Here is an 18,333-nt window from a genome sequence, read left to right as displayed (position 1 = left end):
GGAATCTGATAGGACAGAGTGGATCACGGGAGAAAGGGAAGTAGCGGGGGACCGGAGAGAGGTGACTGGCAGGTGAGGAGAAGAGCAGGAGGCCAGAGTGGTGAAATGAAGAGGGACGGGGGGAGGGGGGGGGGGGTAAACACAGGAAGTTTCAGATGTATGTGTTCATGTCATAAGATTGGAGGTTCCACAGAGAGAATAGATTTGCAGGTTACTCCTCCAACCTGAGGGTGGGCATGGGCCGACATTTCGGACTAGGGATGGGGATTAGAATTGAAATGGTTGGCCACTGGGAAATTCGGCTTTTTGTTGTTGGAGCTGAGGTGCTCGACGAAGAGTTAATTAATTTGAAGAAGGCGTCTCGGCATGAAAAGTCGACCCTTTATTCATCTCCATAGATGCTGCCTTATCTGTTGAGTTCTTCCAGCTTTTTGTACGTGTTGTGATTATTGTGATTAACAGTTTGCGTGCGTTCCCTGCCTCGTAAGCCTGGATGCGATATCAGCTTATTGCTGTTCACTATATTACAGGAAAGCACAAACAATATATTCGTTTGTATATTTCTATTGAAACATCTATAACGGAGACAATTTCCAGAGTGGAACAGAGCAACCCAGTGTCAGTATAGAATTGGTCTATGACGACAAAGTCTATGGAGTCTGGGAATGGACAAGATCAACAATGAGAATCATGAAACAGAGAGGCGAGCCTGAGAGTGACTCACAACAACATTCACTGACTTCTCCAATCGTCATTTCTTCATCTGTGAGATTTTGCAATTTCCTGTGAAGCTCTCCATACCTCATCACATTTGGGATTTTATTTGAATGAAATCATGCTTATTTTTACCCCAGCTGTTGAAAACACGTCAGCCTAGTATATTTAGCGTTCTGGAGCGGGTATAAATGAATGGCCGTGGAGATTCATTAGCTCAGAGTATCTGAAGCGTGATCGCGGGCAGCTGGAATACAGGCTGAGTCTCACACAACATGCTTGAAATTATTTACCGCGTGAGGAAGATATATTACTTGATTGTTGCCGTTATTGGTGTCCCTGGTAAGAACAGACGCGAACGAACATTTGCTGTTCAATGCGCGCGGGAAAAAAAACAACAAAAGAAAAGATTGAAACAGATTTAGAGTGTAAGATCGGGGCGATGGATATATATCGTGGGTCCATGGCAAGCTGTTTTGATTTATCAATAGAAACACGCGTTCGAAGTAAACTCCGATAATTCAGCGCGCTCGGCACCTTTAAGGACTACTTGATTTTTTTCAGCATTAATAGTTCAAGATGCTTTAATTTAAAATTTAAGGGATTTGTTTGAAAAAAAAATACTGCGAGTTTGAAGGGAACGCGGTAAGCGAAACCCAGGTGAGATTCACTTGTGTGTTCGATCTCGGAAGATCGTGAGTTTCGAAAATTCAAATAGTGTCGGTGTGCGTTTCAGTTTACAAGGGTTTGTTTCCACGCCATATTATCAGTGAAGTGGGGATTAGCCAACCCAGAGCAGTCTGTTAGATGGCTGACGGTGTAAAGTAAATGGGATACTCCGCTCTGGAACAATGGACATCGATCCATTTGGAATAATGCTTCTGTAATTTGGAGCAGGTCAGGAAGAATATGCAAAACAAAAAATGAAAATGGGAACTTCCAGATCCGATCCTATCAGAGAGTGTGAAGGAACTGCGGCCAATGGTAGCTGCGGAATTTAACAAAAGCGAGCCAGGCTGGGCCCGTGCGGACGGGTGACAAACGGGAAGTCGAGGAAGAGATGAATGCCTGCGAACAGAGGAAGTAAATCTGCTTCGAACTTTGAACATTGTAAATGGACAAAGTCAGGCAGCGGGGCTGGGTGATATGCCAAGACAGCCAAAAGATAGATGATGGGATCGCGGGAATCACAATGGCCGTGAAAGTTGCCAAAGTATTCAAACTTTACATATCGGCCGAAAAGAGCCCTTTGCGATTAGTTGACAATGCCTCCTTCCCAAATCCTGCTTCTCTTTCGATACCGAGTGCCGTGACCTTTCTCCCTGCTTGAGGCGTCTGCAAAATCCGATTTACAACTTTTTAAACCCCAGTAATGAGCACCCGCAAAGTTTGATTTTTCTCTCTTTTCAGCTTATATCGGCACAAAGACCCAGCGAGAGTAATTCATTCAATCTTTCTGCTTTCCTTCTCCCCCACCTCCCCCTCCCCCAGTGAATTTAGTGGCAATAGTGATTCTGTCCCGGGGAAAGTGCGGTCTATCCACCTGCACCACTCGCTACCTGGTGGCCATGGCAACTGCGGATCTACTGACCATTGTGTTTGCGGTGATATTGTGGCGGGTCAGTTATTATTACTTCCCCGGGACTTTCCTGGACATCACCCCCGTGTGCAGTACGATCTCTGTCCTGGGAGAGGCAGCCACAGACTGTTCTGTCTGGTTCACCGTCAGCTTTACGTTTGATCGGTTTGTCGCCATCTGTTGTCAGAATTGGAGAGCAAAGTATTGCACCGGGAAAACTGCGTCTGTGGTTCTGACAACAACCGGTGTTGTGTTGTGTTTGAATAATGTGCCCTACTTCTTCATATTGCAACCTGTGAAAGTGATTGACAATATACCCTGGGACTGTATTCCAAAGCCGAGCTACTTTACGGATGCCGGGTGGTTGGGATATGACTGTTTTACTACTGCTCTATCGCCATTACTCCCGTTCGTGTTAATACTCCTGCTCAACGCTCTGACAGTCAGACACATTGTCGTGACCAGTCGCGTCCGTAAGGGGCTGAGGGGTCAGAGCAAGACGGAGAACCGCAGTGACCCGGAGATGGAGAGCAGGAGGAGGTCTGTGATCTTACTTCTCACCATCTCCGGAAGCTTCATCACCCTGTGGTCGGTAAAAGTTTCTGAATCCCTTTCTGGATTGGATAATTACAATGAGTCGGAATACATTTTTCAACATACCGGATACATGCTGATGTTATTAAGTTGCTGCACAAACACGTTTATTTATGGGGTAACTCAGTCCAAGTTCAGAGAGCAGTTCATCAGCGCAGCGAAATATCCACTCTCGTCAATTATTCATCTAATCAATAAACAAAGCATCTAAGCTCTTCTCAGAGGGGGTTATGGTGATTTCATCTTAACACTGCAGAACTAACATCGGAGAACATGGCAGCGGGGAGAATAAAACTGGTTTAGTGCCGAGAGAGGCACAACACTGGAAAATACACATTCACACCTTCAGCCCGCGACGTCCACCTCCTGTCAATTACTGAACTCACCCTATCTTTTATGTTTATTCCCCACCATATTCCGGCTCCTGTCACCGCCACACCCCTTTCGGTAATGATGGAGCGGGAGAGGATCCGGGGGCATTCAAGTCCTAATCGGCAAAATTGCATCTCATTTGTTACGTTAGCCTTTTGCATCAGAATGAAATGAGAAAGCGAGTCAACAGTCTGCACGAACTCACAGTAAACCTTGCACTTGTCCTTAATTTTAGATAAACCTGTCATGGAGAAATGATTAACGCTACAGAGCTCCTGGATTTGGTCCATAATTGTGCGAATTTCCATGGAGTAACCAAACGTCTATTTTGCCTCCCTTTCTCTCAGTTAAAACGGGTAAAACGTGAGGTCTGGACATAGACAAAAATCTAATTTCTCAATTGCGACGGATTTTCGGCCTGTTCTAGCGGTGTTTATTATTGTCCTGCAGCTCTAATTGTCTAATGTTTCAGTGTACTGACTTTGGGATTATACCTGTTGTATATATTACAATTGGGACAATATCGCAGACTTTCATTTTCCTTTTCAAGTCGGCATATTTCATATGTTATTCACACTGACGTTTGTGTGTTGTATGTGTCGGAATGACTATACCAATCAAGTAAATTATCTTTGCATGCTTATCCTGTGATATTATATCCTGACGGGGTATCATGTACTTACTGCTTGCCAAACAATGGATCGATCATAATATAATCGTCAGACTCCGCCTTAAAACGGCATTACGCGCATACTTATACTAATCTATAGGATCTTGCCAAAATCTGCATCTTCAAGCGAGATTCTGGTGAATGATGCTTCCCACTGTGTAAGGAAACAGATTGAAGTAAATCGTTCTTGCATCATGTAATGCGTTGGATAGTTTGAAACAGCATACTGTATTCTGCTTTACAGCCCGAGAGAGGCACAACACAGGAAAATACACTTTGTCTTGAATTTGTCAGATCTTTTAATGAGCATTTCTGTTACCTTTTTTTCAGCTACCTGGTCCTGTATCGCCACAAGGAACAACTCAGTTTCTGGGAAGAGATCTCCAACTTTTAGCCTGGCGTCAGACGCTTCTAGTTGACACCTGGTCTGCTCAGGTGGTGGGGATCTCATCCCTGGACAATTATGCTCATCCAGGTTAACTCTTTCTTCTACAGCAGTGTTACCCAACCTATTCTAGACCTTTTCGTGCCGCGAAACAAGTGGAAATATCGAACACCCTGGTTGCTAATTTATGCATCCCCAACAACGTCTGTTAGGTTAGTAAGATTGCCGAGTGTCAGACGCGTTGTGATGACGAATGTTCAAGGCTGCAGTGCTTGGCTTCTTAACGCGTCCCAGTGCCACGTCTTTCTTTGGTTAGAGGCAGCTTACCGCCCCACCAAGAATACTGAACGCCCCCCCCCCACCCCCGGCGAGTGTTGTTGTTTCTAAAGCCATCTGAGGAAACGTCACTGCCCCCAGAGGGCATCTCTGTTCCATTGCGATATTTTCTTCATCTTTCTGGGTTAGGCTTTCATTTCAGTTCAAAATAGCACATGCTCGCAGCGTGTTGAATCCGGTTTTCGTTGATGCAAATACAGCAACGTAAAAAATAATATTTTAAAAAAGTAAAATAAAGTATAAAGTAAATCCTTAGAAGAGTTTCTGTGAGTGGGACCCAGGTAATGGAAGTCCCCCAACACTGAGTGTGTGCAGCTCCCTCAAAATCTTGCTCCCTCCTCTCTCCACAGTGCGCTCACAAGATCTGTCACTCCCTTTCTCCCCACCCTTCACCCTCCTCACTCCTCAAAACACTGCTTCTCTTTCCTCCATCTTCTCACTCTCCCTTTCCTCCTCTCCCCTCTTATCCTAATACGCCCTCTCCCACTTCCTCGCCTCCCTCTCTTATTCTGCTCAACCCAACTTTGTCTCACTCTCACCTCTCTTCTCCCCTTTCTGTCTACAAACCACACCCCCACCCCGACACTGAATCTCAGCCCGTGTTCACTCCAGGATAGCATCCCGTCCGTTTCAATGTGCGACGGTGACATCGACAAGATAAGTAGCCTTGGTGTTGTTTGCACATCGGAACTTGCTGGCATTTAGAGTTGGAGGAAGCAGAAGAGGGAAAGAGACAGAAACATAGAGGAAGAGGGAGAAGGAGAGAAGGGAAGTGGGAGACAGAGGGGGTGGGAGAGAGAGACAGAGAGAGAACAGGCTTAGTGGTATTGAGAGAGACACACTGAGTTAGAGAGAGCAACAAGAGGCTGCTGGAGTGTTACCGAGACAGACTGAGGGAAGTGGCGGAGGCAAGAAACAGAGGGGAGAGACGGGTGGCGACAATCAGTGAGGGATGGCGGAAAATGAGATGGACGTGGGTGAGAAATAAACGGGGAGCGAGTGAGGGGGCATAAAGAGGCGTGGGAGAGAACGACAGTGGAGAAAGATTGGAGGGAATGGGGAGGGAAGAGAGATGGGGAGTCAAACTGGGAAAGAAACCAGGGATTGAGATGGGGGAGATATACGAGGGAAAGTGCTGGGCTCTTTGATATCTCTGTTGATCAGTGAGAGAGAAACGGACAGGGATCGAAAAGGGCCACTCATTTTAAATGGAGACATATAGAAATTTCTAAAATTCTAAATCTTCCAAGTAAATTCCTTCAGGATCAGCAAAGTGTCTATCTACCTATCTATATATCTGAGTGCAGGCGGGTGGGTGGGTACATTTGAGGTGGAGGTAGACGGGGATGGGAACAGAAGCATAGATCAGACAAGGCCGTGTTGAATAAACATAATATCATAAGTTCCTCCTCATCTCTCTTCTGAATTGATTTCCCTGTAGTCTTGAGGGTTTACCCCTGGTCCTGGGCTCCGCATTATGGGAAACATCCTCTCCATAACCTCCATACCTCGGCTTTTCAGTATTCGGGAAGCCCACCCCGCGACACCAACACCCCCCCCCCCCATAATTCTAAACTCCAGCGGGAACAGGCACAGAGACATCAAATACCATGAGCTGTGGTCTTGTTAAGCAGCTTCAGCTGCAGTACCTGGTTCAAGACCATCTGAAAATCCGAACAAACAACACCCACCGCCTTTCTTATTTCACCAAAGGATTCCAACAGATTTGTCTGGGAAGATTTCTACTGAGGAAAACCATGCCGACTTTGGCCGTACAGGGGAGGATTCAAAAGAACTGTCATGGTGGGGAATAAGATGGCGGCACAACGCAGCGCACACGGCCTCTCTGGAGAATGATAACTGTTACTTGTTAAGTACAGATTTGTATCTGTACATTAAGTATAATATTGTTGTGTAATAAGTACCCTGATTTGATGGAGACAGACGTGAGAGCTTGCAGGAACATCAGGAGAAACTTCTGAAATGCCCGTTTCGCTGCCGCTGCGGTCCGGAATCTTCGGAGGAGAAGGCCTCTGAGACCTCGGCTTTGCTTGTTTCGGTGGCCAGGACGAAGGCGCTCGGCAGAGGATGGCACTCGGGAGACTGTATCGCAGGCTCAAAGTTTTCGGAAGGACTCAGAGTCTGCTGTGGTCGAATGCTTCCAAGGCATCAGTTTGTCGGTGCCTGGGAGTTTATGGCAGGGAGAGTTTCTCCCTTTTGCTGCCTGATATCGGGACTATTAGAGTCAATCGGGACTTGAGACTTTCTCTTAAACCGTGCCCATGGTCTACTTTTATCAAATTATGGTATTGCTTTGCACTGCTGTAACGATATGTTATAATTATGTGTTTTTTTTTGTCAGTGTGACTCTTTGGTTTGTCCTGTTTTTTGTGTGATACCACTCTGGAGGAACATTGTATTATTTCATAATGCCCGCATGCATTTATAAATGACAATAAATGAGGACTGAGTGTCCTCATAATCTAATGGAACAGAATCACTGGCAGGGTCCGGCTAGCCAGTGTTGACTCTCTACTGTACACTAGCTGTGTTACAAATTCACTTAAGTACCAAAGACAGAGTTTAAAATAAACTGATTTATTTGTCTCAGATCCAGAATATTAAACTCCAGTCCCGTTAAAGGTGAAAGTGCAGCAGAAGAAACTCCTCCCATGCCCAGAGACCAGTGTGCAGAACTGGATGTGGTGAGCAATAGTAATTCAGCTCCAACAGTAACTCTCGAAATTGCATTCAGCAACAGTGATATTCAGCAACAAATATCCAGCATGCAGCTTATTGAAACTTTCTCCCCAGTATGAACAAGGCAGTGTGTGACAAGTATAATATGCTGTAAGGTTTCACTGCTGATGTAATGGTTTCTCTGTAGCAGCAATGCTTGGTTAAGACCAGAGAAAACAGGGTTTTGTAGTGCAGGGCTATCCAATGAGAGAAACCTTCTTTCTTGTGAGTCTGGAAGAGAGATTTTGTAGTCTTTTGCTGGGGAGAGATGAGAAGACGTGAATGGAGAGAGTGGGCCCTTTTCCTTTTTGCTTGTTTGTTTACTTTACTAACCCTATCGTCAAAGTAAGAATTATAAAGCTCAATTGGTTAATCACATATTGTGTACTGTTTGTAATTTCAGGGTACTGATTTGTAACAGGGGACACATCACACAGCATCCACCCAAACGAGATTTCTTAAGTTTGACCGGGCTGGGGTCTATCAACTCCAAAGTTAAGCTGCCAGCCAAAATGAGTTACCATAAGGTTAGCTGGCTGAGTGAATCGCTTCCCACATTAACAGCAAGTGAACAGCCTCTCCCCAGTGTGAACTCAATGATGCGCATTTGGTTGATCTGGCTGAGAGAATCTCTTCCCAAAGTCCGAGCAGGTGAACAGACTCTACCCAGTGTGAACTCGCTGGTGTCTCCGTAGTTGAGATGACCGAGTGAAACCCTTCCCACAGTCTGAGCAGGTGAACGGCCTCTCCTGAGTGTGAACTCGCTGATGTATCTTCAGTTGAGATGACCGAGTGAATCCCTTCCCACAGTCTGAGCAGGTGAATTGCCTCTCTCCAGTGTGAACTCGCTGATGTATCTTCAGTTGAGATGACCGAGTGAATCCTTTCCCAAAGATGGAGCAGTTGTATGGCCACTCCCTAGTGTGAACTGCCTGGTGTGCCATTAGGGTGGATGATTGAGTGAATCCCTTCCCGCATTCTGAACAGGTGAGTGACCTTTCTCCAGTGTGAACGCTCTGATGTACCTTCAGTTTAGATGACAGAGTGAATCCTTTCCCACAGATGGAGCAGTTGTACGGCCACTCCCCAGTGTGAACTGCCTGGTGTGACATTAGGGTGGATGATTGAGTGAATCCCTTCCCACAGTCTGAACAGGTGAATGGCCTCTCTCCAGTGTGAACTCGCTGATGTATCTTCAGTTGAAATGACCGAGTGAATCCCTTCCCACATTCCAAGCAGGTGAACGGCCTCTTCCCAGTGTGAACTCGCTGATGTATCTTCAGTTGAAATGACCGAGTGAATCCCTTCCCACATTCCAAGCAGGTGAACGGCCGCTCTCCAGTGTGAACTCGCTGGTGTGCAATTAGGGAGGATGACTGTGTGAATCCTTTCCCACAGTCTGAGCAGGTGAACGGCCTCTCTCCAGTGTGAACTCTCTGATGTACCTTCAGTTTAGATGACCGAGTGAATCCTTTCCCACAGTCTGAGCAGGTGAATGGCCTTTCTCCAGTGTGAACTCTCTGGTGTATCTTCAGTTGAGATGACCGAGTGAATCCCTTCCCACAGACTGAGCAGGTGAACGGCCTCTCCCTAGTGTGAACTTGCTGATGTCCCTTTAACTCAGATGACCAAGTGAATAATTCCCCACAGTCTGAGCAGGTAAACGGCCTCTCCCCAGTGTGAACTCGCTGATGTATCTTCAGTTGAAATGACCGAGTGAATCCCTTCCCACATTCCAAGCAGGTGAACGGCCGCTCTCCAGTGTGAACTCGCTGGTGTGCAATTAGGGAGGATGACTGTGTGAATCCTTTCCCACAGTCTGAGCAGGTGAACGGCCTCTCTCCAGTGTGAACTCTCTGATGTACCTTCAGTTTAGATGACCGAGTGAATCCTTTCCCACAGTCTGAGCAGGTGAATGGCCTTTCTCCAGTGTGAACTCTCTGGTGTATCTTCAGTTGAGATGACCGAGTGAATCCCTTCCCACAGACTGAGCAGGTGAACGGCCTCTCCCTAGTGTGAACTTGCTGATGTCCCTTTAACTCAGATGACCAAGTGAATAATTCCCCACAGTCTGAGCAGGTAAACGGCCTCTCCCCAGTGTGAACTCGCAGGTGAGACATTACGTCGGATGACTGAGTGAATGCTTTCCCACAGTCTGTGCACGTGAATGGCCTCTCTCCAGTGTGAACACGCTGATGTACCTTCAGTTTAGATGAGCAAGTGAATCCCTTCCCACAGTCCAAGCAGGTGAACGGCCACTCCCCAGTGTGAACTCGCTAGTGTACCTTCAGTTTAAATGAGCAACTGAATCCCTTCCCGCAGTTTGAGCAGGTGAACGGCCGCTCCCCACTGTGAACTCGCTGGTGTACCTTCAGTGCTGATGACTGAGTGAATCCTTTCGCACAGTCCAAGCAGGTGAAAGGCCTCTCCCCAGTGTGAACTTGCTGATGTGCTTGTAGGTTGGATGACTGAGTAAATCTCTTCCCACAGTCCAAGCAGGTGAATGGCTTCTCCCCAGTGTGAACTCGCTGATGACTCTGTAGGTGGGATGACTGAGTGAATCTCTTCCCACAGACTGAGCAAGTGAACGGCCTCTCTCCAGTGTGAACTCGCTGATGTATCTTAAGTTGAGATGATGAAGTGAATCTTTTCCCACAGTCCGAGCAGGTGAATGGCCTCTCCCCAGTGTGTAATGACTGGTGTGCCTGCAGATGAGCTGACAACGTGAATCCCTTCCCACAGGCTGAGCAGGTGAACGGCTGCTCCCCGGTGTCCACTTGCTTTTGAGCCATTATGTCAGATGATCGAGTGAATCTTTCCCCACAAATTCAACAGATGAGCAACTTCTGCCCAGTGTGAACTGACTGGTGTGTCCACAGGTGGGTACACTGACTAAATCCCTTCTCACACACAGAATAGGTGAATGGCCTTGTCCTAGTGTGAACTTGCTGATGCACCTTCAGTTGAAATGTCCGCATGAATCCATTCCCACTGTCTGAGCAGATGAATGGCATCTACCCTGTGCAAAATGACGGGCATGCCAGTTGGTCAGATGATTGAGTGAATCCCTCCCGACAGTCTGAGCAGGAAGGATGACCGAGTGAATCCCTCCCCACAGTCTGAGCAGGAAGGATGATCGATTGAATCCCTTGCTCCACTTCTTAAATATCTGGATAGAGACAGCAAAACTGGTATGTTCTGTTTGAGATTCCTGTAGACAAATTCCTTGTCATTTTCTAACCTGTAAAAAGATTTACAAAATCCATCAAAGGGTGTAGAACATTTCAGATGAAATTACATGAGTTGGCAAGATGTGATCTGGAATCACACAGTTACAGTGAAGTTCAACCCAAGTTGGAGAGAGAAATCATCTTCTAACTGGGCACAGTGCTGGAATGACCATCAAACACTCTGATGCTCTACCTGTCTTTAAAAGAATGGGGCATTTCTGCCACCTCCAATCTGTGACCTGCCTCAGTTTGACTCTCTCTCCATTGTTATTATTCCCTGTTCCCACTGAGCTGATGGGTTCCTGGCCCCACAGTAACTGAAACACTCTCACACAAATAGCCGGCAGTGTATTGCACGAACCCACCACTGCCTGTGTAAAAAACTTACCCCTGGCATCCCCTCAGTATTTATTTCCAAGCACCTTAAATCTATGCCCCCTCGTGTTAGCCATTTCAGTCCTGGGAATAAAACCTCTGGCTATCTACACGATCAATGCCCCTCATATTCTTATACACCTAAAAAATGCACTAAACATAAACAAGGTGATTAAACATTGCTTTGAAGATTTGTTGGAAGTATACAGAATTATGAGGGTATAGATAGGGTAAATGCAAGCAGCTTTTTCCACTGAGGTGGTGTGGGATGACAACTAGAGGGCATGGGTAAGCGGGGAAGGTGAACATTTAAAGGGAGCACGTGGAAAAGCTCTTCACTGAATCGGTCGTGAGAGCGTGGCATGAGATGTCAGCACAAGGGGTACTTGTGAGCTCAGTTTCACCATTTGAAAGAAGTTTGGATGGGAGCCTGGATGGTAGGGGTATGGAGGGCGATGGTCCCAGTCAGGTAGTTGCAATAGATACCTTAAATGTTTTTTTAGCATTGACTAGCTGGGCCAAATAGCCTGTTTCCGTACTGAAATCCCCCATGTTTCTGTGACAGAGAAGCAGGCCAAACTTGTTTGAAAGGGAAAGATAGGAGTGACAACAGAGCAGCAATGGCTGGAGTTTCTGGGAGCAATTCAGGAGCTGAGTGATCGATATGTGTGGTCTGAACAACATCTGACTGGTGTCAAGAAACCAAACTCTCCCTCGTTGTCACAAAAACAAAGGAGCTGATTCTGAACTACAGGAGGAATGGAGACAGGCTAACCCCATGGAAAGGGCTCTCCAGCAACCTGTAAACATGACTAAAGTACCTGAATGCAAGACTAACCCTGGGGAATCAGGACCAGACTATTGGGAGTGATTTGTGGCCTGCTATGGCACTTTCACAGGAGACCAAGCCTTTTAATAATGGGAATCTGTATCCCCAGTTTAATGTCCTACTGCTCCAAAACTTACCAACTAAGCCAACATGATTAAAACAGATAATATGGATTGGCCTGACAATGACCGAAATCGAATGCGACGAGCTTTGACATATTATTGGAACTTGATTTTCGATTCCTGATCAACCCCGAAAGGAACTAATATTTAAAGTGAACATGTTCAGCGGGAAGAAGGATGCGAGCAGGTTATATTTTGGGATCAGAAATGGGATCAAAAACCTACCTAGGGACAGGTGGGGACAACAACCGTTTAGAAATTGACAAGCAAAGATGTTTCCTACTGTGAGATTCATCCCTCAGGAAGAGCCCAGTGTAATATTGACAGTTGCTGGAATTTCAATTCCGTTTATGATTGATATGGGGCAACCAAAACCACTCTCGATCAGGAAATACTATCAAAAGGGATTCCAGCTATCAGACGCTACAATCACTCTGTCTGGGTTCGAAGGCACGGAACGTACGTATTCACGTACCCAGCCACTGCAGGTGGAATTCCAGGGGAACCAGTGTGAGGTTTCATTTACAGTCATCACCAGACGGGGGGTGAAATCTCGTAGGGAGAGACTTGCTCTGTCCGTTGGAAGTCGAGATTCTATACACGGACAAGGATATTATGCCGGAACTGCAAACAACTGATAGCTTCCTCTGACCACCCAGTGGTGGGCACTTTATCTGGACTCCAGTACCTTTAAACCCCTTCTGCCGGTGGCCAGCTCTCATGTGACTCTGTGCTATGACCCTACGTCGTGCTCACCTGAGGAAACCCCTCGAGGGACAGAAGTTCCCAGTCATGGTGATTGGAGAGGATAAAGGAAGAGACGGCACTGCATTTCTGGCCGAAGTTCCAGATTTCTTTTGGCGACAGACAGGACTGGTGGTTCCCAATACCACCGTTAGGGTTTGCCCTGGGTTCAAGCCAAAGAGCCGAGGGCTCCTTGCCTACACCCTGACGAAACAAGCCTCCAGCACCGAGGGAGACTGGCAAGACTTGGCCGCGGGCCAACTCCGGTACTGGAAGGAGTCTGTGGTGAAGACGGGACATCTGGTAAGACATTCTTTTAATAGTGACTGAACCCAAGACGTTGTACCCCATCTCTGGGCAATTTCAGTCCATGAAGTCAGACCTCCTGTCTGGATCACAGTGAAAGAAGGACAGACTCTCCCATCCATTCTGCAATACCCCCTCTAGCCCATCCGGATCACTGTGAAAGGACAGACTCTCACATCCATTCTACAATACCCCCTCTGGCCCGTCTGGATCACTGTGAAAGGACAGACTCTCCCATCCATTCTGCAATATCCCCACTAGCCCATCCGGATCACTGTGAAAGGACAGACTCTCCCATCCATTCTGCAATACCCCCTCTAGCCCATCCGGATCACTGGGAAAGAAGGACAGACTCTCCCAGCCATTCTGCAATACCACCTCTAGCCCGTCTGGATCACAGTGAAAGAAAGACAGACTCTCCCATCCATTCTGCAATACCCCCTCTAGCCCGTCCGGATCACTGTGAAGGAAGGTCAGACTCTCCCATCCATTCTGCAATACCCCCTCTAGCCCATCTGGATCACTGTGAAAGAAGGACAGACTCTCCCATCCATTCTGCAATACCCCCTGTAGCCTGAGGCAACGTTTTATGAGGATGGAATGTCTTTTGTGGATCCAGCAGGAAAACGATGTTCTGGCTATGCGATATTGACGGACAGTGACATAATTGAACATGCCTCTTTTGAAGCAGCTGTCTCCGCGCAGAAGGCTGAGCTGTTTGCTTTGACTCGTGCCTGTATACCAGCAACAGACTAAAGTGGGAACGTTTACACAGACTCCCGTTATGCGTTTGGAATGGTACATGACTACGGGGCTCTCTGGGAACATGGGGATTCCTGACGTCCTCTGGCCACCCCATTAGTAATGCCACCTTTGCAAACAACTTACTCACCGTTCTACAGCTACCTCGAGTTTTGTTCTTCTGAGGGGGCTGCCTCTGAGGAGGAGTGAAAACTGTGGTCCCAGATGGGGTGCCAGAAAGTTCCCGGCCTAAGGTTTCTGATCACCTAGTGGGACAAGTTTGTGTTCCTACACAATTTTTACCAATATTGGTCGATCATATACATGATTTGACACCCCTGGGAAAGGAGGGAATGGTTGGTAACCTGTACCCTGCACACCGTGTACGACTCCTTTGACAGGTGGATCTTTCTGGTGTCTACAAGTTGCTTTTTTTGAATTGCCTAAAGTACAATGCTATAGATACTGCTTAGTTATTATAGATGTGTTTAGTAGATGGATTGAAGCTATTCCAACTACCATTAATACAGTTATGACTGTTGTGAAGGTATTATTACGGGAAATAATTCCCAGGTACAGCCTGCCAAAGATGCTGAGCTCTGACAATGGCCCACACTTTGTGGTGAAAATAAATGAAGGGATGTGTAACAAACTAGCTATCAAGCAACAATTCCACTGTGTACACCACCCACGGGCCGCTGGCAGAGTGGAAAGAGCCAATGGCACTCTGAAGAGTAAACTAGCCAGACTAACAGTGGAGACTGGACTCACTTGGTTGAAGGTCCGACCATTAGCCCGATTCCATATGAGGGCTACCCCACAGGGGAAAACAGGGTTGTCACCAGCTGAAATCATTTCTGGACAGCCCATGAGGACACCCTGGGAACAAAGTCTCAGGATTAAAGGCAAAGTGAATAAGAATAAGGAAACTTGGTTCTTGAGGGATATTGGAACTCTGATAAAGAAGAGAGAGATGTATGACATGTATAAGAAACAGGGAGCAAATAAGGTACTAGAGGAGTATAAAAAGTGTAAGAAATTATTCAAGAGAGAAATCAGGAGGGCTAAAAGACGACATGTGTTTGCTTTGGCTGTCAGGGTGAAGGATAATCCAAAGAGCTTCTCCAGGTATGTTAAGAGCAAAAGGATAGTAAGGGATAAAATTGGTCCTCTTGAAGATCAGAGTGGTCGGCTGTGTATGGAACCAAAAGAAATGGGGGAGATCTTAAATGTTTTTTTTCCCGACTGTATTTACTAAGTAAACTGGCATGGAGTCAATGGAAAGAAGGCAAACAAGGACTTATTTGTCCCTGGGACCAATAAGGCAAACAGGGAACTCTGTATTGACGTCATGGAACCTATACAGATAGAAGAGGAGGAGGTGCTTGCTATCTTGAGGTGAGTAGATAAATCCTCAGGACCTGACAGGGTATTCTCTCGGACCTTGAAGGAGACTATTGTTGAAATTGCAGGGGCCCTGGCAGATATATTTAAAATGTTGTTACCTACGGTGCCGGAGGATTGGAGGATAGCTCATATTGTTCCGTTGTTTAAAAAAGGTTCTAGAAGTAATTCTCGAAATTATTGGCAGGTAAGTTTGATGTCGGTAGTGGGTAAATCATTGGAGGAGTATTATGAGATAGGATTGACAATTATTTAGATAGACAGGGTCTTATTAGGGAGAGTCAACACGGCTTTGTGTGTGGTAGGTCATGTTTAACAAATCTATTAGAGTGTTTCGAGGAGGTTACAAGGAAAGTGGATGAAGGGAAGGCAGTGGATGTTGTCTACATGGACTTCAGTAAGGCCTTTGACAAGGTCTGCATGGGAGGTTAGTTAGGAAGATTCAGTCGCTAGGTATACATGGTGAGGTAGTAAATTGGATTAGACATTGGCTCAATGGGAGAAGCCAGAGAGTGGTAGTGGAGGATTGTTTCTCTGAGTGGAGGCCTTTGACTAGTGGTGTGCCACAGGGATCAGTGCTGGGTCCATTGTTACTTGACAACTATATCAATGATCTGGATGATAATTTGGTAAATTGGATCAGCAAATTTGCTGATGATACAAAGATTGGAGGTGTAGTGGACAGTGAGGAAGGTTTTCAAACCTTGCAAAGGGATCTGGACCAGCTACAAAAATGTGCTGAAAAATGGCAGATGGAGTTTAATACAGACAAGTGTGAGGTGTTGCACTTCGGAAGGAAAAAATAATGTAGAACATATAAGGTAGATGGTGGGGCACTGAGGAGTGCAGTAGAACAGAGGGATCTAGGAATACTGATACAAAACTCCCTAAACGTGGCGACACGTGTAGATAGGGTAGTAAAGAGAGCTTTTGATACATTGGCCTTTATGAATCAAAGTGCTGAGTATAAGAATTGGAATGTTATGGTGAGGTTGTATAAGGCATTGGTGAGGCCGAATTTAGAGTATTGTATGCAGCCCTGGTTACCGAATTACAGGAAGGATATTAATAAGGCTGAAAGTGTGCAGAGAAAGTTTATGAGGATGTTGCCGGGACTTGAGAAACTGCGATACAGAGAAAGGTTGAATAATTTAGGACTTCATTCCTAGGAGTGCAGAAGATGAGTGTAGACTTGATAGAGGTATATAAAATTATGATGGGCACAGATAGAGTGAATGCAAGCAGGCTCTATCCACTGAGACTAGGGGAGAAAAAAAAAACAGAGGACATGGGTTAAGGGTGAAGGGCGAAAAGTTTAAAGTGAACATTAGGGGGAGGGCTGCTTCACAACTGGGTCTGACAGAGGTATCACTGGTTCTTCTGGGCACATTCTGTCTCACTCCCAACTATTTCCTACCTTCCTTTGTGCAGGTACGTAATGTCTAAAGGACCAGTGTTTGTGTAAATGAGACTCACCAAACTTTCTCCTGACTGAATCACTGGAATCTCCGAGTCAGATGGGTTCTCTCCGGTCGGTGCTCTCAATCCTCGGGCTGGTTCACTTGTTGCTGTTCCCTCGTCTTCAATCGTGGTTTTTCTTCCAATAAATCTCTCACCGCAAGTCTAACTTTAACATGAAAGATAATGAAGCACGTTCACAATGAAAAGGAGGACCAAACATTTCTGCTTAATGTTACTAGGAACAAAACTCACTGAAATTTAAACGTTGAAAGCAAATATAATGATCTCAGTGAACAATCTTTTATTGTCCTTCAAATGTCACAAAGCGATATGGGATAAGAAGGAGCCATCATTCAGTGATGGTAAGACATACGACACAGGAACAGAATTAGATGATTCGATCTATCTGGTCTGCCACACCATTCAACCATGGCTGATTTTTATTCCAACACCATATTCCCGTTCCTCCTGTAACCCTGAAGCTAATTAGCAATCCTGAATATATTAATCTCTGTCATAAATATACCCAAATGGCAGCCTCAGCCAACCTCTGCGGTAACAAATTCCACAGATCAGACATCTTTTGGCCAAAAAATTTTCTCTTCTGAGTTTTAAAGGGAAGCATCTTTATTCTGAGACTGTATTGTCAGATCACAGACTCTCCATGTCTAATGGAAACATCCTCTCCATGTCCACTGTATCCAGGCGCTTCAGCATTCGGTAGGTTTACTTAACCATACATTCCTCCACCACCCACACTGTCCCTCTGAACTCCAGGTCCAGAACCATCTCTATCGCTCCTGAGATTATTCATGTGAACCTCATTAGCAACAACTGTACTGAACACATTTCCAGGAATAACAGACAAACTGGTACCAGGATAATTGACAGGGAAAAGTTGTGCTCCCTTTACTGATCTACTATCACAGATGAGTGATTTCCATTTCCAGGTTAAATCAGGTCCATTTCAGGAAATATAAACCAGTCCAGGGTGAATGTAATAAAAAGAAGCTGGAATTACCAGAAACGCTCAGCAGGTAAGGAACAGCTGCGGGGAGAGGAAAAAACCTTACATGTCAGGTTAAAGACGTTTTGTCAGAATGACTTCAAACATTTAGTTTTTAGTGCACATCTCCAGCAACTTGAGATTCTGCTTGATTTTCACCGAATGACAGTGAGGGGTGGGGGAATTTCCAAACACAGTTTGAACGCCAGACTCACGGGTCTAATCCTACTGTTGTAAACACGAAAAAGCCGTTCCGGAGACGTCAGAACACACCAGAGCTACTGAATGAATGATGCACACTACTGTAGAAAAAATTCAAAAATGACAAAGTTAGAAGAAACAACAAGAACTTTGTCATATATACTTTGACCCTCACCAAATTTTTATCAACACACCATAGAAAGATTCCCATACGGACGCCTCAAGCTTTGCATGGTAACTGCTCCGCCCGTGACTGTGAGAAACGGCAGCGACATTTGGATACAGATCAGCACATCACAGACACCATTCTCACCCCGAGACTTCCCAGTCCCTCGGTAAAGCAGGCAGTGAAATCAAAGATCCCCACAACCTGGGACGTTCTCTTTTCTCACCCACCCCAGTCCGGGAGAACATACAACAGCCATAAAGCTCCAGGACAAATGTGAGGAGCCTCAGGAAGCGAGGCGAGTTCGGGGAAGTTAATGGAACTCGGTGGCCAAAATCACATCACGTGATCTGGCATCA

The 18,333-nt window shown here is 45.9% G+C and overlaps 1 protein-coding gene and 1 long non-coding RNA gene across 2 annotated transcripts; one reads left to right on the top strand and one right to left on the bottom strand.

Annotated features, from left to right (window-relative positions):
• The first annotated feature begins 921 nt into the window (after positions 1 to 921).
• LOC132386361 (uncharacterized) lies at positions 922 to 6,492 on the top strand. Its single transcript, XR_009509500.1, has 3 exons — positions 922 to 1,056; positions 4,260 to 4,526; positions 6,364 to 6,492. It is a non-coding gene; the product is annotated as an uncharacterized LOC132386361 (long non-coding RNA).
• A 3,065-nt stretch (positions 6,493 to 9,557) lies between these two features.
• Positions 9,558 to 17,461, bottom strand: LOC132386362 (zinc finger protein 239-like). The gene is made up of 2 exons (XM_059958616.1): positions 16,617 to 17,461; positions 9,558 to 10,630 (listed from the first exon to the last, which is right to left on the bottom strand). Exon 2 carries the CDS (start codon positions 10,179 to 10,181, stop codon positions 9,666 to 9,668), a length of 516 nt encoding a protein of 171 aa, XP_059814599.1. The 5' UTR covers positions 10,182 to 10,630; positions 16,617 to 17,461; the 3' UTR covers positions 9,558 to 9,665.
• Positions 17,462 to 18,333: the final 872 nt, after the last annotated feature.

The sequence above is a fragment of the Hypanus sabinus genome, unplaced genomic scaffold (assembly GCF_030144855.1).
Source record: "Hypanus sabinus isolate sHypSab1 unplaced genomic scaffold, sHypSab1.hap1 scaffold_1119, whole genome shotgun sequence".
NCBI classification, from domain to species: Eukaryota; Metazoa; Chordata; class Chondrichthyes; order Myliobatiformes; family Dasyatidae; genus Hypanus; species Hypanus sabinus.
Note: the sequence above shows the minus strand (reverse complement) of the source record. Positions and strands in the feature narration are given on the sequence as shown.